Genomic DNA, 21000 nt, shown 5'->3' on the forward strand with positions numbered 1-21000 from the left:
ACAACATTGACTACCCCAGTGTGGAACTTTGAGAATATAGGACACTGCATGGGCTCATCACTGACTGACAACAGCTCTCTGGAGTTTCAGGCAAGGGTCTTTCCAAGCCCTACCTGAAAACACCAGGAATTGAACATGCAAAATGTGTTCTCTACTGCCAATGTACAACTCTTCCCACAAAAACTATAATACTTTGCTGCTCTTGCAACTGAAGGACTCTGCCTTATTACGGTGCCCACTCAGTTCCATTGGCTCAGTGTTCATATCCCTCTTTTCTATAAATGCCCACATACTGATGTACACACATGTTGACTCAGAGGCGATGCAAAAGCTTTTTTCCTTGTGGCTTTCCTTAGCTTTCCTAATTAAAAACATCTATCTTTCCCATCATCTCATGTGATTCAAAAGTCGAGTTAATGAGAATAATTGTTCTCCATATTTCCCTATCATGCCACTTTGAAGTTTTAAAGTTACTTTCATTCTCTGCTGCTTAGTGAAAATGAGTATTTACTGTAGCAAGCTGGGCAAAATCATGCCAAAGACATGTCATTTCCATCATTTTTATGTCTTGTCTGTACACTGCCAAGAACAAAAGATCCACAGATTAGCAATACATTTTAATTTCTACTGTCTCTCTCTCTCTCTCTGGCTCTCCAATCTGGCAGCCCGGCCAAGTCTCCATAAGGCTTCCTGGGCATGAGACACTCCACTTGGATTTCCCCGGCTACTGTCAGGGAATTAACATCTTAAAAGTCAACTTTGTCTGCATTGTAAAAAATAATTATTCAGCCACGTCCCTCATGGAATGATGCACATTGTGTACTTGGGCTTCTGGTGATGAGCGGGTGGGGAAGATCTTGAAATGTCAAGTATCAACAAGTTTGAGAAGAGATTACTGGTACCAAATAGGAGCCTACTCAGGAGATGACAAGAGGGGCACTTGGTTCTGCTGGGTAGTTCTTTATCACAACCCCTCCTGTGGCTGTTTTTCAAGTGCTCTTGAAAATTCATTCACCATTTCAGTGTTAATTTCTCCTAATATACATTTCTATCTTATATCCCAGCTTGGTAGGCTAATTTTAGTTCAACATGATGCCGAACCTTTAGTGTCACCAGCCCAGTCTCATGGAATTCCTCCATTCAGCAGGCGCCTTCTATTTTAACCTTCTAATGTTTGCAGAAAATGTTTCTATGCCATTAAACCTGTGCAGACAGCATCTTCTGTGATAGTTAGCTGATGATCTGAGATTTTAAATTTTTGCGTGGTTTTTATTGTGTGTTTTAAATCACTTTGATTTTTAATGGCATTATGGTAAATGAGTATTCCCCCCACCCCATGAAACAACATTTTGGTTTGCATTTTTGGTTCAATGCAATTTTCCCTAATGTAATGCATTTTGATACAGGCAGCGACCATATTGTGTGAGGGTTTCGTTCCTGCACCCTCCCCACTCTCTGAGTCGGCAGAGTGTGCATAAGCACAACCCGCCCCATTTGGCCCTTGGTTCTGTTGGTGGTTGCGCATCAATTGATCATTTATGTGTTTTGGTTTGCATTTTGTTTTGGAATTGCAAATTAGACAGCTTATAGCACATCAGACTGTTTCACCCTCTAGTCCAGTGTTGTCTACTCTGACTGGAAGCATCTCCCCAGCATCTCAGACAGAGATCTTTCCCATCACCTACTAACTCAGGTATGGGGAACGTTTGGCCCTCAAGGTTCTGCTGAACTTCAGCTCCCACCAGTCCCAGCAAGCATGGCCAAAGGCTAGGGATGATGGGGTTGTAGTTTTAGCAACTCTTGGAGGACCAAAGGTTCCTCACACCTAACTGTGATGGTGTTATTGTACAGGTGGCACTAGACTTAGTTGTGCCTCGGTGGGATTGTCACTGTTTCATTCTAGTTGGAGAGAGAGAATAAAGTTACTGCACAGCTTCTTAGCTGGTGTGTCCTGTGGGCCTTCCATGACAAGTGTGCTGCATACCACTCAACCATCCCAGACACCCTGGAATTACAGAAACCATTACCGACTTCTGATTGGTACTCAGAATGTCCATTTTTTTGGTCTAGCATTCTGTCTTGAGTCAGCTGGCTTGTGCCAGAGCGCTGGGCCAAAAGATGCTCATTTTTTGGTCTCGCAAGTCAAAAAAGCTTATTATGCAAGATAAAAAAGAGCACCCTGATTTTGGTCCTCAGAATGTTGGAGGGTATGGTGGTGTTGTGCTTAGAGTGTAGGACCTGAGAGACCAGGGTTCAACTCCCCATTTGGCCATTAAGCTCACTGGGTGACCTTGGGCCAGTCACCACCTCTTAGCCTAACCTACCTCAAAGGGTTGTTGTGTGAATTAAATGAACCATGTACTTCACCTTGAGCTCTTTAGAGGAAGAAGTGGGATATAACTGCAATAAACAAAAGTCTCTGCAAAGGAACACTTTCCCAACCCCTTATCTTCATGCGAGTAACCTGCTTAATTTTGCAGGACTTCTGTTAAACGCACAGAAACCAGGACACAGAAAAAAAGACCAGAAAAATATATTGCAACCCAGGAAGTCCAGGGCTAGTGAAGTTGCCAACTGATAAGAGAAAAACATCCTGGGCTTCTTCAGTGCTTTTAAGGATAGCTTCTTCTACAGAAAAAGAATGCCAACCAGCAAAGCTTTCTGGTTACATGGAGATCACATGCTTGTGATTGTGGATCAAGTTGCTGGTAAAGGGAGAGGAGCAGGGGCTGGTGAATAAGTTGGCAGCCTTAAGACATGGGCTTCCAACACCCCATATAAACATATGGTGTATGAGTCTGCCTAATGGATGTCCTCCTGCCACACCTATGAGTTGTAGACTAGCTAGCCCACCCTAGAATTAATTGAGGAACACTGGCTCCAAGCATTTAATCCTCTGCTGCAAAGCTAAATAATTGAAACTCTTTCCTCAGGCATCCCTTTCTCTCTGTGTGGGAAAAAAAATCTCATTACTGCACCGCTGGAGTTTAGGGGCTGTTGCAGAACATGACACCTCCAGGCTCTCCTCCTTCCCTTGATGATTCAGAAGAAGCCATCCTCTGCTGCCCTTCCACAGATCCTCTTCCCTCTAGAATGGTTCACATTTGTTGGTCAGCAATTCTCCCCGCCCCACAAGCCACTGACTCACTCTGACCCCTGTGGAATAACTGCAGTTATTAGAGCTGCTGAAATGGCAGTGCAGCATTCAAGTTCAAAGGGCCTTGTAGTGACTCCCTTCTGAGGCAAAGCTTACATTGGCTGACTCGTGTATATGGAGACGAGTCTGTGAAAACTTCCCTTGAGAAAGCAGGAATGAAGAAGAGGGAGGGAAGTTCTAGCTGAGAATGAAGTTGAAGAAACCATTCTCCCTCAAGGCACAAAGTCCAGCCTAGTCAGTGGATTTGAATGCAGACCCTGCTACTGTCTCTGTTTTCCAGGGACTGTCCCAGATTTACAAAAGCCGTCTCGGTTTCTGATTTGATCCCAGAATGCCCCACTTTTCCCCTCAGGACGTCCCTATTTTCATCAGAGAAAATACACCGAATATGCATTTTTTAACATTTTGAACATAACTTGGCTAGAGAGCTGCATTGCAAAATCTGGAGAAGTAAAAATGTCAAAGGATGACTCTGCTTTTCTTTGTATATTGTTTTGGAAAGTGCAGATTGGTTAGGCTTGTCTTTAAAAGCCAACTGGATCAAATTGCTCATCCCCACACCTCTATAATTAGGTCAGAGAGAGGTGACAAATTCTAGGGGGTGAGGATGGTAGTGAGGAGGCAGAGGAGAGAGCTGTGTACTGTATGTCATGTTGCCTGTCCCTGATCCTCTTAAGGTAGCCTGCAGCCCTTATTCTGGAAAGGGGAGATGGGGCATTTTCTCTTTTCCTTCTTGTCCTTTGCCCCAGGCAGCAAAATGTTTTGGGCAAGACATGACTAGATGGACTGGTAGCATGTTGGGGTGATGGAATGAACTGCACTGCTTCAAAATGAAGGTAGAGTGGAATCACAATTTCTTGAAGATTCTCCTTGTTTAAACTCCCTGCATATAGAAGCTAGCAAAGTACACAAAAAGGTCCAGAGTACCCCTTTCAACCTTTTTCGTTTGCTTGCTTGCATGGATTTGTCTGCTTTTAATATGGTAGAACCATTTAAAAGTTGAGACCTTCACCAAGGTGATATGGCCCACTCTCACACCTCATTCTGCTTTATGTGTAATAGACCCGTGATCTTTAAGACGTCAGCCTGTAGGCGGAAGTTCACAATTTGCTAATGTTTCCTAGCATTAGAAACGAAACAAAAAAAAAAAAACCCTGCCTGTGAATAGGAAAGTAGCACAGCAAGGAACTGACTGTGCTGGCACCTTTCTATCTAATGACCCAGTTTATCATATAGGGGAGCATTCAAAAACTATACCTCACACCTGTAGCAACCCAAGGTGGCCATCTCCTTAGCTCCATGGTTCCTAAAGGTTTCCTCCATGGACCACTGGAAAATTGCTGAGGACTACTTAACGGCTTTTCTGCCGTTTTCTGTAATGCTCTGTGCTTTTAAATTGTATTTTTATGGCTTCCTTGATTTCTTTTATGTTGTATTTTACTGTACTACAATTTGAATTGCACAGAATTCAAACTGTAATGCAATAAAATAGCTCAGTCGGTGGAGCATGAGACTCAGGGTTGCGGGTTTGAGCCCCACATTGGGCAAAAATATTCCTGTGGTTTCAGGTGGCTGGACTAGATGACCCCCATGGTCCCATCTAACTCTACAGTTCCATGATTCTATAAGAACTCAAGCAATACAAGTACAATTAAAAGTCAGTCTGAATATTTAGTTCCATCTTCACAAATCCACAGACTGCTGCGGACCACCTGTATGAAGCTCACGGACCACGGTTTAGGAATTCCTGCCTTTGATTTGGCAAAATACATTTTCTGATGCTGACAGTGTGGATTGCTTTTTGGGACATCTAAGATGGAGCTCAGCAGACTGTGCAGTGGCAGCAGCAATTATGGGGTGGGTGGCAGCAGTGGAGGCCTGATTGGGTGGGGGCTCAGGAGGTTGCCATCAGTGGCACAATATTGAGATTGAAGGCCCACTCTAGCCTGGGGCTTTGGCACATGGGAGGGGAGCAGCTCCTGAACTGCCACACCTTGCAAAGTCATATTTAGCCATCTCCAGTTGGTAAACCAGTGAACTGGGAGTTAATTAAGAAAGTCTGCTTAACCCAGCGATTTTTTAAATTCTCTGGGGTATGAAGCCTAGCTGAGCCAAAAGCTGGCGGATAATGCTACAGGGAAGGTTTGCGAAGTCCTTCAGTGTACAAAAGGGATCCTCTGATGTTTTCTTCTGCCCACTCCCCTCTAATTGCCTCTTTCACTCTTAAATCAAGCTCCAAGAAGCTCGGATCAACATGGAACGGAAAGTTCCTACAAATAATGGTCACACCCCGGGGGAGAGTTTCCTCTCCCAGAAGCTGTGATAAAAAGGTGGCTCTGTGCTGTGTGGCTGCACTAGAAACATATTTCCGTTAGTCAAGACTGTGAAGCAAAATTCTCACCGTTTGAGTGTTTCTTGTGGTTTCTTCTAAATGCAGCTATGGGGCATGCAGCAGTGTGCAGAAGGAGGGTCGAAATAATTGCTAGGCGTCAGAAAGAACTCTCATTTTAACTGAGATCCCGAGGCTCAGCAGCACATGGACTGTATTTAAAGCACAAACAACAGACACACACACACGAGGCAATCTGGCCTAGTCTCTTGGGTTCACAAAAATGTCCATTAAAAAAGGCCTGGGTTCTGTCATGTGCCTAGTTCTCATGGAGGTGGTAAATCTGGGTGAGGGCTATATTTGAATTGCAGGAAGGAACTTGTGTGATTTAAATATCCCTCCATATAAACAGAGTCCCTGAACATAGAAAACTAGTACTGTATGCCTGGATTCTACTACACTGGTCCCCAGGAAATCTTAGGGAAGTGTGTTTGTTGCTGAGGTGCTCAGATCCTGCTTGTTGGCTCCAACATGGGAATCTGGTTGGCCACTATGAGAAAGGATGCTGGATTAATGAGCCACTGGCCTGATGCAGCAGGCAGGCTCTTCTTGGCTCCTCCTACCCCTCTTCATCCTGCTTGACATAATTACTGGCATTTGGACAGTGTAAATAACAAATCTAGTTAATTTGCACTGGTCTCTGCCTGCCCTCCCCTTGAAGTCCAGGGTGGTGTTTGGTCAGTTGGAATTAATGCCTCAACTGTGGTGACATAAGAAGTGGTAAAATTATCAGTCTTAATTTGCCTCTGCACCTTGGTCTTTTGAATGGAGTCTGCCACTGCCTAACTTGCTTACTAGTAACACACAGCAAATTGAGCACATTTGGTCTAATCTTGCAAGAGAGATGTGTATATGAAAGCAGAGACATACACAGGCTCCCTTGCGCCTTTGGCAAGGAGCTACTGGTATATCAGTGCTCTCTGTGCCTTGAGCCCCCTTGGCAAGGAGATGTATCGGCATGGAGAGGTGCAATTGTTGTGCCTATCCCTGGCCTTGACTGCTGCCTTTTTTCAGGCAACAATGTAGAAACTCACAGACATTTGCTCTCCACCAGAAGTCCACTTCTCAGTGCAGTGTAATGGGCATGTGGAATCTGGAATCACACACACAATTGGCGAGGAATTGAATCTGGCCTCTGTACATTCAGATATCCCCATTCACTTCAGCGGAAGGAGCATCACATCACTGGGTGAGAGTCAACAGCCAAGAGCCAATTTCTCCATCAGTAACCGTACATTTATTTATTCCACATGGCAAGGCATTAAAATGATTACACGCAACACCTAGCAATATCATCATGTATATCTGATAAAGAACATGGACCTTTTATTTGTCTTCTAGGAAAAGGAAATGCAGCGCTGACCACTCTGCTATGGTTGGCTCAGCTCCCAAGAACCCGCAAGACGAGGCTGATGGAATGAGAGGCCATTTTGCTGTTGATGCAGAAAGCACAGGTGGAGAATCTCCATTTTACATCAAGTGAGAGCAGCCGCCCGGGTGGAAGGGCAAGAGGTGGCAAGGTAAGCTTGTTCAAACATACAAAAACAAAACACCTTTCTGTGTTTTCACCAAACTTTGGTTTGGGACTGTTGAATTTTGCAACAGAATCTGCATCCCAGATGGTTAGAAGTGCTACATGTAAAAGAAGTAGGGAAGGCTACATTTCAAAACAGAGCTGCCAGTGAGTAGGGATGGAATACTCACCTCTTAAATATTATTAACACATTTTAAAATATTCATTATCAAAATCAGCTCCTTTTAAAAAAAGGAAAGGAAAAAAGAAAGGACAAACAAACAAACAAACAAACAAACAAACAAACAAACCATTCTCTGCTGTGTTAAACACAGATTGCAGAGGTGTTTTTTTAAAAAAAGAATTCTAGTCAAATTTTTATTCTGTTTAAAAAGCAAGCAACCAATTAAAAACCTTCCACACGCAAGTTCTAAGAAATAGGATCCTTCAGCAACATATTTTTAAAAAAGAATTATATTATTATAACAAATAAAGACCAAAGTAGATTTATTCTTTTTACAGTTAAATATTCCTTGAACCAAACAAAATATTTTACTGTACAAGCAATTGTGCATTTCATTGTGGTGTTTTTTTTTTTTTTTTTAAAGAAGCATATTATAGTGCAAAGCATAAAATAAAATAAAATCCTCCAGGTCAAATATTTTTGACCGCTTTCATAAAACACACGTGTTTTAATTCACACCTGTGCATGACAATCCATCATTAACTTGAAAGGGTTGGGCTGACAGAGGTTGTACTTCCTAATGTGGTTTACAAGTGCATATCGAGAACACACTTGATAGTCCTGAATGTTTTTGGTTTTCCTCTTTGAGAAAAACCATCAAGGCTCTACTAGAGGCAGCCAGCAGTTACTGGTACTAAAAACAAGCTCTCACCAAAAGAATTTGGGGTTGTTCATTTTACACCAGATGCAAATACACATAATGGGCTTGTCAAATGTGTGATGAGCCATGTTAATATGTAGTGACCTATATAGAATGTGGTTTAACATGAGCACAGAGGGATATTATAGAACCCAATAAAGTCCTCTGTTTTTTTCCATCCCCCTCCTGAACATACACCCCACCACACCCCATAGCACACTGGCCATTATTCCAAATGGGGAGCATCATACTTCCTGTGTCTTTCCTTCCACCAACAGAAGGGCTGTGTGTGTGCACTTGATTTTATTTGGTCTGGGCTGTACGATGATGAAGGAATTGCAGTCTCCCATTTGAGGTCAGTAGGGTAGTAGAGAGGAAATGCAGGAGAGAACTATTCAGAGTTGAAGTGATGCTGCCATGTGCTGGAGCATGGGTTAAGTGATGGATCCAACTTGCTCTGTGGAAGTGAATGAAGTGATAACAAGGCTTTCAAGTTTGCTTGTGACAGATTAGCCTAGAAGAAATCAGAAAATGAAGAACATAACCAAGCAAAGGTTGGATACTTCTTTCCTTTTCTTTGATGAGGTTTCTACTTCATGCTAGCAGTTTAAATTATAATACCTCTTTGCAAGATTGTTTGCATTTCTAATAAAAAGCTAAAGGTGCATTTCAGCTGGTGTAAGATATTTTGTTTAAGTTGAATGTGTTTTGCACTTGAATCTAAGCAATCAAAATAATCACCACTGGATTCAATGGAGCTTACTCACAGGAAATTCTGCAGAGAACTACAGTCATGCTGTTCCTAATAAACTGGGTGTTTGGATGCTCCCTAGTTGTGTGGCTCTGGGAGCTGACATGATGGGCTCTGGTGCTTCAAAATGTTCCACTGCACTATTGTTTCATGTGATGCCTAGCATGTGCAGAGGAAGGAGGAGTCCTTTACACCCTGTCATGATCCCACTATGCGTGCATGGTGACGGAACATGCCTTTGCTTTACAACCTCTGTTAAAATCAGCAGTAAGATACTTGCTCACATTTCTAATACCTGCCTACCTAAAAGCAACTCTTGTCAGAACCCAGGCTGCATACCTAGGAGTTTAAAGTGGGACAGTTTAGGCTCTAAACATAGATGTCTACATGGGCTTCTGATGATAGGAATATAGGAAGCTGCCTTATCCTGAGGCAGATCACTGGGCTCCATCAAGCTCAGTATTGTCTATACTGTCTGGCAGGGTTTCAGACAGGGAGTCTTTCACAGTCCTGCCTGGAGATGCTTGCAGGGACTGAAGCTGGGACTTCCTGCTTGCCTAGCAGATGCTCTACTACTGAGCCACAGGCCTTCATCATGATCTGGCACGTACTGTGGTGGTAAACTGGTGTCTGGGTCATACCATACCACATCAGGCTGCTGATCGGGGCTTCAATGACTGAAGGCTCCTCTATGCCAAAATATTCCATCCATATAGAAAACAAGGAGGATGTTCACAAGAAAGTACAGGAATGTTGCTGCTAGCCTTGCCCCTGACACTGACATGCTCATTAGCATAGGAAGCAGCCTTATACAGTTCTTTCAATCTTCAGTTCAGTTCACTGCATTTCCACATTAGTTTGCTTTCACCAGCGTATGAGTGCTCATTTCTCCGAATAGATACATATTTGCAATTCAAATCTCATGATGTACACTTCCCCCAAATATGCACATTTTTGTACAAATTTTTTGATTGGAAAACTGAATCCCAAAAATCAGAGAAGCATGGATTTTGAAGGATAGCTGTGTTTCCAGTCCATGTATTGTTTTGGGAAGTGTGAGTTAAAATGTGAACTGAACTGGATTTCTCCCTCTTCCCCAATACCATTTGATTCATTTAGCTCAGTGCTATCTACAGTGACTGGAAGGGACTCTCCAGGGTTTCCAACATTTGTCTTTCCAATCCCTTCTCAGTTAAGGCCTGAGATTGAACACAGAATTGCATGCAAAACACATACTCTGCTGCTCAGCTGCACTCCTTTCTTTTTGGGGGTCACACAGTCTGAAGGCGCCCTATGCATACTCTGCTGCATGCCCAATAGGGCTGCTCTGTGGAACTGGCAAGCCTTGGCCAATCAGGGTTCCTGATTGTGCAGAACAGACCTATAGCTATGGGGTCCTTTCAGACTAAAGGTGTATCTCAGTCCTTTTAAAGGCTGCTGGAGGAGTGTGGCCAATGGCACCATCAGTGTCAGGGGAGGGCAGATTCATTCCCCATTTATTCACTGGATTGTGAGGGGCTTTTCTTGTGAACAGCCCTTAGATGCTAGGTTCTAGTCAACCTTCCCTCTGATTAGTGATAGAAGGTTCTGTCAATTTTGGTACTCTCAATTTCTCACCCCCACCCCAAATTTTACATTCAGTTCTTCATATTTATGAAGCAATTTCTGATTTTTTTTTTTTAAAAAATCCTCATGAAAATTCATCAGCATTTTAGTTTTGACTAATGTACATTTTCCAAGCAATTTCCCCTAATGCATTTTTGCATGTTATTTTCACTAATAAGTTAATTTCCACACACAATTTCTCATAATATATGCATTTTTGTAATATTGTTTGGTTGTAGAGCTGCATCACAAAATTCAGATAAGTGCAAATATTTATGGATGACTGCATTTTGGTTCTCTTATTGCTTCAGAAAGTGCAAATTTAATATACTCAACTTTAAATATGATCTGAATCAAATTTCTCCTCCATACCTTTCCCTGATATGCTGGTTTTCTGCTCCCAGAAATGCTTTATTTTAGTGAGAGACCATCTAAACATAAGTCCCCAGCAGCAGTCTAAAGTGGTACACCTCAGACACAGGTTTGATATTTTAATAAGAACCAGAGCTTTGGCTCTGGTAGAGCACAGCATGCACACAGCAACTGGGTGGTGAATGTGGAGGCTCATAAAGGAAGCTAGAATCATAACATTTGTCTGTCTGGTGAAGACGAAAGGCTAGATTCAGCCCCAAAACTAGAGAAGGGCTAATTTAGGGATGGGCTAGATTTGGTTCCTCTCATTTCCCCCAATCTTAAATTCAGTTCTCCACATTTCTACATCAGTTTGTAAATTCTTTTTAAGTCCTTATGAAATTTCATCAACATTTTAGTCTGGATTTCTCCTAATACTGTCTTTGTGATTTTGCCTAATATACACAATTTTGTAATTCAGTTTACCCTAATATAATGCATTTTTGCAAGTTATTTTCACTAATATTAGCACTTTGATGGACTCTTTATGCATTTTGTACACATCACCTGGTTGGAGAACTGCTTTATAAAATTTGGAGACATTCAAATTTTGAGGGATGAGAGTGTTTCGGTTCTTGTATTTTTTCAGAAAGTGCAAATTACGTAAGTTCACCTTTAAATGTGAAATTGAATTCCCACCCCCACCCCTACCTACAACCAGGGGCATTGGTAGGGGGCCCAGGGCGTCTGAGCCCCAGGTCTTTTGCACTGGGTCCCAGATCTCCACCTCCTTTTCTCCTCTTTTTTTTCTTAATAATGAAATAAAAACAAAGCCTTGTTTGATGCTGCTATTTGGGCAGTTAGCTGAGTATGCTGCTGGTAATACCCTACGCATTTACCACCATAATTTGCTCAGAAATTTGTATCTATGTATATAATGTAGCAAATGCAAATTTGTGCCAGGAACCTGTTCCTTGAGTACCTAGCAAAATCCCTGCCCACAACCCCCTCAGGAACAGATGATCAGCATGATTCCAGCTGCTTTCACTGCTTCTGGATCACACCTGTTGCGATACAGTATGTGCTGCCATTCATGACTCCTCACCCCACTAACTGAATCTGGTGCATTCAGAGTGGTGGTCAAATGGCCATATAGGTTCACAGCTGGTGTACAATATTTTGTTAGTGTGAAGCAGGAAATTTAAAATAGCACCCTTTCCCAGCACTAAATTAACTGCAGTCACAATCCTCTGAGAAGCTCCTCCCCTTGGCGTACGAGCCCTGCTAAAAGATTAAGCAACTGCATTCACCTCAATGGAACTTGTGTAGGAGAACTTTCCAGCATATCCTGACATTCCAGATTCGCCACCTGATTTGACTACCTTATGCTGCCTCCTGATAAGGCCACCACTGTATGGTAGAAAGAGGACATGGTGACATTCTGGTCCTGTCCTTATATTAACTTGGCTTTACGTATCTTTCTCAACGGTATCTGAAGAGCTAAACACATTCATTCATTCATTCATTCACTCACTCTTAAAATTTCATGACCTTTGAGATGATTGACTAGGGCTTTTCACACTCAGCCACAACACTACAAAGGAACAGAGCATTTCCAATCTGTACATTCCTATGTACATTACGTATACAATCGAGAATTGTCAAGGGGAACTTCAAGAAGAGAATGGAGGGTTTTGTTTTGAAATGTATACAAAGTTCAGCCCATCTCCAGTCTCCATTTGCTGAATTAACTTAACAACCTATATTTTCTACAAGAGCAATGTGATGCGCATTGGGAAGAGGGAGGGTTGTCGACGGCTCCTTTTCATTATCGCCTCCTTTCTAATGACCAACTAACATAGAACATGTTGGGCATTTTAATTCAGTTAGAGTGAAAGGCATCTGGTTTCCTAGTCCTCTTTCAGTACGGTCTCCAGACAGCTTCATCCATCCTCCCGGGAGTTGTCATGGCTGTAGGTGAGTTACTGTGGCTGCCATCTGCCTCAATGCCGTCATTCTGATTGGCAAGGCTAGGATTAATTAAGTTATTTCCAGCTGATGCACTTGGGCAAGAGGGAAGCATCCTCGTTGGTGAGCGCTCTCCCCCCGCTACCATGGAGAACTGGTATGACCCGGATGATGTGCCATAGTACAAGTGGTAAGGGGAAGGGTTGGTCTGGAAAGGTCCACTCTGGTTTTGGGTAGAGCTGGGGTATGGTGGAGGAAGGTAGGTATGGTGGAACCGAGTGGTGGCGGGCATGCTGGTCATGCTGATGCCACCAATTCCAGTGGCGGAAGCTGAGGCTGTGTAAGGGAAGGCTGCCGACATTGCACCGGGGTAATGCATCCTGGTCTCGGTGAAGCCCGGTAATGCAGTAAAGGACCGGTCAAACTGGCGTGGGTCAGAGAACGGACTCAATTCAGATGTACCTGGTTTGAGGAAAAGAAAGAAAAGAGAGGGGAGAGAGGATGTTACTGTGGGTTGGAGTTTTCAGCCTTCTCCTGCAACATGTGGCACAGCTCATTTTGTGAGTATAGGTCTGGGGTTCCCAAACTGTGGTCCACCACCTACCAGTAGTCCAGAACCTGCATTCAGGTGGTCTCTGCCATGTCTGTGGATTTTTGGTTGAAGACAAGAGATAGCATATCCATTGCATTAAACATTCAGCTTGGTTTTTAATTGTATTTTTATCGCTTCCTGGGTTTCTCATATCACATTTTCTTGTACTGCAATTTGAATTCTGTAGAATTCAAACTGTAATGCAATGAAATGCTATATATAAAATACAATTAAACATCATACAGAATTTTGTACAGAGTGTTATAATTACCACAACAGGCAGTTCTTAAAAATTCACAATATAATTAAAATGAGCAGTTAAGCTAAAATTACATATAGAAACATATGGATGATATTCAACTACCATGTCCTGTCAGTGCACAGATTTCCACTTACACAATGGGACTCCCCCCCCCCTTCCTCTCCCACAACCCTCCCCAAATCTGCTCCCAGAGGGTTGGGAAAGTCCCTGAAACAGATTGAGGGGGCGTGCGGGGAGAAGAGGGGGAGAATGTTCTGTTGCACAAGCAGAGATCCTTGCACAGATGGAATGTTCACATAGCAATACATTGAATACTACCCATTAAGTGGTCAGCCAAGACTCTCAGAAATTTCCAAAAGCTATGTCCGCTTTTACATGTTTCATGCCTAAACAAAAAAGTAGTTAGCAGGCTCTGAAAAGAGCATCCTAAAGGCACTGGCCTGATGTGGCTGCAGAGAGCCCACAAACCCTCCTTCCCACTGTAAGATTCTACAAAATCAAGTTTGGATCACATTGGGGATAGGCAGTGGCTGAGCCTCTCTGTATATTTATAGAAACATACCCCTCCTCCTCCTCCTCCTAATTTGTGAAGGTATCATTTTAGTGCAGTGCGGTTCAGTCCAGGGCCCTCAACTCAGATGTGTGGGCGTGTGTATTAGTGATACGCTTGCTTCTATTCTAGCTTTTGGCCAGCACAATTGTAAACACAGAAATAAAATTGTTTAGCTGTTCTCTAGGGCTGTGTAGTAAATAGACAGCACAGCCCTCTGACAGCGAGTCCCCAAGCTAGTCAGTCCATCTGCTTTGGCACACATATGCACACACAAACAGAGCAATGCAGAGGGAAATCTGGAGTCCATGCCAGGGTCTTCCGAGGCCTTCGTGTGGGTGGTCTGTTTGTGCTGATAGGCCCAAGGGACAGAGCTGATAAACACACAGTTGAAAGCTTGCTTACTGTAGGTCATGCTATTACTGGTTGGTGTTTTTTGTGTTTTGTTTTGTTTTTGCCTCTGAAGGCCTAAAAAAAGAGTGAAGAAATGTATTTTTTTTCTGTGCAGCACTATTTAACTGTGGAAAGAGGGATATGGCTGATCCAAGATGGATGCTTTCTCAGCCCCCACAATTCTAGAAGCTGCCCTTCCAGTTTAATTGAGGTGACCATCTTTCATGTGGATTCCTCTTCTACATTAGCCATTTTAGGGCATTCACCCTATTTGTGTGAAGCAGAAAAATGCAGCAATGTTTGTTGTCCCTCCTGTTTCTGTCATATCCTTGTCACCTGGCCCTGCCACCTTCCATGTGTCAGGCAGGTAGGCCTGAAGAGGAAACCTGCTTCTATGCATATGAAGGCTCCCTGCATGGTTTAGAATTCGGATTCCACAGGTTGTGGGATGCTTCCTCATGCACAGGGGTACCAACTTGAATAACATATGGGGGCACATAATCACAAGATGCACACCAGCTGAATGGCAGTGCCCATTAACTGGGGGGCAGCCCCCTCAAATATGTTATGGGGGGCAAAGGGACATTGGCCCCTGGGTGCTGGCTCCTATGCTCATGTAGATCAGACTCCCTGACCCAGAACTTGCTCACTCAATATGTGGAAGAAGTCAGGTCCAGGGTGCAGGGTGCAATAGAGAGGCAGGCCCTCTCTCTTGCCTGCAATTTTAATTGAATGATGGATAGAATGACTGAATAGAGGTATTGTCAGTCTATATTTCTTTGCCTAATGCAAATAGATGGGATCAAATGGATGCATTGATACCTGGTGATTCTTTCAAGACATACTCAGCCTCCAAAGATACAGAAGTAATGTGTCAAGGAGTTGCAGCCAATCACAAATCCCCTTTTCTCTTGCCAATGGGGACTCCCCACTCCCGCTGGATCCGAGCTGCATGAAGGGTGGGGTGATGGTGATAGAAATCTCCACTTTTATCACAGCATGGTGAAGAGGTAAGCCTCCATTCCCCACATTTGACATTCTGATAAATAAGTGCCTGCAATTAACAGAAAACAACATGCTACATACCTAGCAAATATCTAGTGTGGCCCTTCTGGAGAAAGGGAACTTGGTGATTGCTATCTGTTCTTAAGTAGGGATGGGTGAATCTGTCAACTTTGGTTTCTTTCAGTTTCTCATTCTTCCAACCTTCACTTCCCTGTACTTCTACATCAGTTTGCAAATATGTTTAATTATTTTAAAAAGTCATGAAAGTTAAGCCACATTTTAGTGTGGATTTCTCCTAAAATAGATGTTTTGTAAGCATTTTTGCCATATATACAAATTTTTGAAAGCAATATTCTCTAATGTAATTAATTTTCATACGTTACTTTCACTAATATATGCCTTTATATGTTCACTTTACCATAGTATGTGCATGTTTGTACACATTAGTTGGCTGGAGAGCTGCACTGCAAAATTCAGAGAACCGCAAATTCTGAAGGCTTGCTAAGGGCCTTGCGCTTGGAACCTTCTAAAGGAAAAGCATGCATTCTCCCAATAAGCTACAGCTCCCCTCCCAAAATATTTAGGGCTGAACCCAGGTTTACTTGGGGAAAGGCCAGAGCTCAGTAGTAGAGCATCTGCTTTGCATGCAGAAAGTCCCAGGTTCAATTGCATCTTCAGGTAAGGCCAGGAAAGCTTCCTTGCTTGAAACCATGGCAAGCTGCTGCCTGTCAGTGTGGACGGTACTAAGCTAGATGGGTCAGTGGTCTGTCTCGATATAAGGCAACTTCCAACATGTCTATATACCATACTTGTATTGTACCTTTCTCCCAGCTGATAGCAGCTATGGGGGGGATTGAAATTGGGTCAATGGAATTGCCTGTATCATGGTCCTGATCCAACCTGTCCCCCTTCTGGGATGATTTTAATAAAAGAACTAGGTGTTTAAAAAATCTCATCATGGGCCTGTCATTTCACTACTAGTTTAGCCCTTAACTTAAAAAGGTGAAAAGCAAGGAGGAAAGGCAAGACCTGAGACTGATCTTGAGAAATAATGATAATGTGATGTGCCCAACATGTTTAAACAATTATTTTCCTCGGGCCAAAAAAGACATCTCATCTTGATAGCAGCAACCAAAGCAGTGTGCCTGAAGAATGTTATTTTATCTTTCAAGCAAACTGTTTCAGCTGGGCATATCCTATGTTATAATATTGCTCCCATCCTCCCCATTCACTAGTCTAAGATATTGCTCATACCTTTTCCTCTCTCTTTTTTAAATTTTTGGCTTTTTGCAGATGCCTCCCTTTTCTCTCTCTTTTGTGACAAACTTCATTTCCTCTGCTTGTTGCCCCTGTCCAAATCCCGATCTACATTTTGAGCTGATTCATGTTCTCATTGGATCCTGTCTGTGCTTTTGCTCCTGTATCCTATCCCATCCCATCCTCCTCCTCCTCCTCCTCCTTGGCGATGCGGCATTCAGGAATTCCAGGAGATGGATATCTTGAAATAAACGGCAGGCAGGCGCCATTTGCTGCTCGACAGCTTGAACACAGCAAAGGAAGGCCTTTACGCTGCTTCATTATATGTCATGTCGCCATAAATAATATTCCATAAAGAGCAAATTCAAATGAAAAGCTCAGGGCACATTTCCCCTTTTTGTTTTCCTCTCTAACACACTCAAAGTTTTTAGAGAGGCCAACTTTTATGAGTCTGAGCTTGCACTGCTTGGCAATTGCTGCCCGCTGCTAATATAAAAGCAACAGTGTAAATGTGTTAATTACTGTTGGCTTCCAAAACAAAACAAAAAGGAAGGGGGAGCTATGTAAAGATGCTAGAGGTAGGCTTTTGGTCTGTGCAGTTCCTCCTGTTACATGCAAAGAGGAACACACGACAGCTCCTGGTGCTGTTGCTGCCAAGAAAAGGGCTTCTTTATCAAAGTGAAAAAGAAATACAGCTGAGAAATATATCTACCAATGCTGCTGCTTCTTGTTTTCAGATAAGCAAGCAGGTTTCTAATCCTCATGAGCTGTAGTCTTAAAAAAAACCAAACCAACATTCTGAACAAATTTTAAAAAACTTTTTTTCAGCAAGCTAAACCACACTTGTAAGTTTGACATGTTTTTAAATATGTGTTTTATAAAGTATATTTCTAAACTGCTGATTTTTTTTAATTTCTAACATCTGATTTTATCATAATTTTAATGTATATTTTATGTAAGCTGCTTAGAGGTTTTGAAGATTAGGTGCTATATACATTCTATTAACTATACATACATACATACATACATACACACACATGAGCTATGCCTAGAGAAGTTAATGACAGAGCTCTGAATGGTTATTGAAGTCAGGGAGTGGTCAGGGCAGGTGTGCTTCTGGTTATCAGGTGCTGGAGACAAGTGACAGCTTTGTCCAACATGACATTGCTTCAAAGTAAACCTGGAACGTAAGAGGCTGTCTTATGCCACGTCAGACAATTGTTCCAGCTAGCCCAATATTGTCTACACAAGCAAAGGAGGAATCGGTGGCCCTCCAGGTGATGTTGGACCACAACTCCTATCAACTCTGACCATTAGCTATGCTGGCTGGGGGTGATAGGAGCTGAAGTCCAACAATATCTGGAGGGCCACAGGTTCTCTTTGCCTGGCTTACACTGTCTGGCAGTGCCTCTCTAGCCAAGGGGCAAAACCTTCTGCAGGCAAAACATGTGCTTTTCCACTGGCTAGCCACTGCTGGAAACAGAATGTTGGACTTGATGAACCTTTGGGTGGAATCCAGCAAAGCAATTCTTCACGCCATCCCAAGCTCATCATCCCAATGAACAACATTCATAAGAACATAAGAGCCAGTTCCCCAGGTAGTCCAGCATCCTGTTCTCACAGTGGCCAACCAGAAACCTATGGGAAGACAGCAAACAGGATCCGGGCGCAACAGCACTCCCCCCTCCTGTGGTTTCCAGCAACTGGTATTCAGAACCATTACTGGTTCCATAGGAGCCAACTCCTGGGGGCTGAGGGAGCTTCACCTCCCCCAAGTATTTGAGGGGACTGCCCCCCCCCAAAGTTTATGCGCACTGCCATTCAGATGGGGGGGGGTGTGCCACGTCATGTGATTATGTAAGACGGAGCTTACCTGGGCCTTTCCAATATTTTATTCAAGTTGGCACCTCACTGGTTCTGATAGTAGAGGTAGTGGGAGTCAATGTCAGTGCCCTCAAACCATCTAAGGCACTGTGTGCATTGTCTAAGAGGACACATTGAGAGGTTTGCTTATCTCAAATGGACTTTTGTTGAAACCATGTACAATGCTTCTGTATAAATTATGCCCTGGTGAAGGCATTTGCTCGCAACACAGTGCATTCATGCTTCGGATAATAAACCACCATTTTTTGTAGCTTTTGTTCTTTTGTTAATTAGATTTTGTGGGCAGCAACCTGTTTATTTTAATTTCTACTGCAGAGCACTAGACTCTTTCAGACACTTTAATATCACTAAGTGAGGAAGAGGAGGAGGATAAAGTTGACGAATAGGTACAGTCCTGGGAGGAAAGTACTACATGATTTCCCCTGCATATTTTGAATCGGAGGCAATTGGAGACTGACTCCATAGGAGAACATGCCACAAGCAAACTCAGTGAGTTGACAGTGTTAGCAGAGTCAAATGGTGATGCTTTTGCTGGCCTGTGTTATGCAAGGTTGTAGGGGTGGGGTGGGGTGAATATATTATTATGGGACAATATAGGCTCTAAAGCAGGGCTAGCCAACATGGTGCCCTCTATAAGTTGTTGGACTCTGACACTCATCGTGTTTCACCTTGTTGACTGGGGCTGACAGGTGTTTAAGACCAACAACATCAGGAAGGCACAGATTTCTGATCTGGAGCAGGAATACTATTCATTAAAATATATTTAAAAGTGTGTTTTCTTTCACAAATGAAAGAACTTCTCTGGATTTGAGGTCACTTTTCTCACACAAGGCTTTTCCACAGGAACCAACATTAGACTGCCCAAGCACCAAATCTTGAAGGGGGGTAGTGGCAGTTTGAAGGCAGAGCTGTGTGGCTTCCTCTGCATGCCTAAAGCTAATCTGCTCAGGTACAGTGAGGAAGCTGTCCCATTGCCAGTGTTGAAGTAAGATTCAACTATTGTTCTGATTGACTTCAGTACATAGAGTGTGTTTGTGCCCTGTTTTCCACTAAGGCCACATCCGCTTTATATTAAAAGCAGAATCCTACCATTTTAAACAGCCATGGCTTCCCGCAAAGAATCCTGGTAACGACTGTTTGTTAAGAGTCCTGAGAGCTGTTAGGAGATCCCCTATTTGCCTCACAGAGCTACAATTCTCAAAGTGGTTAAATGGTCGGTCCTTCTACCCAGGGTACTCTGGAAATTATAGCTCTGTGAGGGAAATAGTAATCTAAGCTCAGCACCCTTAACCAACTACAGTTCCCAAGATTCTTTGGCGGGGAAAGCCAGGACTGTTCAAGTGGCATCATAGTGCTTTAAAAGTATAGTCCGGATGTGGCCTCAATCATAAACAGCCCTTCTATGAGTGGAAAAGGCTTTCTGGCTAAATAGGACATCTTTGAACTTAAGAGCATAAAGAGAGCTCTGAAGGATCAGACCAAAGGCCTTTGTGGTCCAGCATCCTGTTTTCCATTGTGGCCAACCAGATGCCCCAGGGAAGTTCACAAGCAATTGTTCCTCAACCATTATATGTACTTAACAACAGTGTTAATAAGTGACCATGTGCTGGTATTTAATGGTGCCTTAGGACTGTGGCCTGGAGTTTCTGGCCTTGCTCTGCTTCACAGTGTGAAGCAGAATTAAAACCTCTTGTTACTCTTGTCATCTTTTCACTCCATCTGCCACTGTAGCTGACAATGTGTCTCTCCCCCCCCCCCCCGGCTCTCCCATCTATATATACACACACACACTGAGCAAGAACCCACCAGTTAAATAATAATTTTTAAAAACGCCACAATTTTTTATGGTTTCACCTCTGAAAAAAATACTATGGGCTGACTTCTAGATTTCGTCTGCTCCCGTATTGCTTTCTTGAGGGCCCTCGCAATTCTGAGGGAGAGTATTTTCCTTGTCGTGCTGCCAATCAAAATATTTGAAGGAAATGTTTATTTTCTTCTCAAAATCGCACCAGCTGCTGCCTTAACTGAATAAGCCCATTTAGAGGTAATAATTTAACCATTGTGAGAGCAAACCAAGGGTCCGCACACTCCAAATATCTGACCCGATCTATCAACGGAAATGGCAACACTTTGGATCAGGGAACTGGGAAGCAAGAATTTGTGTTCAACCAGAGGTCATCGTTCCGACTAGCGTAACACTGTTGCCGCTTGGGGTTGACCACTCTCTCTGCCTTGTGGTGGTCAGTGATAACAAAAACAGAGTCCCAGTTTGGAACTTGACCTGATTTCCCCACCTCCCATTTCACATATGCTGGTGACTTTCTTAAGCAACCTCAGCTTAGGAGCCAAGCAGCACGCAGATGAGTTTTCAAGCTTCTCCATTCGCTTTCCAGGTCAAACAACCAAATCCAATAAAATGTCATCTCTGTTTTTATACCA

General features: G+C 43.1%; 1 protein-coding gene across 3 annotated transcripts in view; it reads right to left on the reverse strand.

Moving 5' to 3' along the window:
* Positions 1-11476: 11476 nt before the first annotated feature.
* The window catches only part of RUNX3 (RUNX family transcription factor 3), a 149940-nt gene continuing 140416 nt past the window's right edge, over positions 11477-21000 (reverse strand). For all 3 annotated transcript variants that reach the window (XM_033157786.1, XM_033157784.1, XM_033157785.1), the window contains exon 8: positions 11477-13080. In XM_033157786.1, the coding sequence (XP_033013677.1) occupies positions 12572-13080 (509 nt within the window). In that variant the 3' untranslated portion in view covers positions 11477-12571. The remainder of the gene's footprint in view (positions 13081-21000) is intronic.

This window comes from Lacerta agilis, chromosome 8, assembly GCF_009819535.1.
Source record: "Lacerta agilis isolate rLacAgi1 chromosome 8, rLacAgi1.pri, whole genome shotgun sequence".
NCBI lineage: Eukaryota > Metazoa > Chordata > Lepidosauria > Squamata > Lacertidae > Lacerta > Lacerta agilis.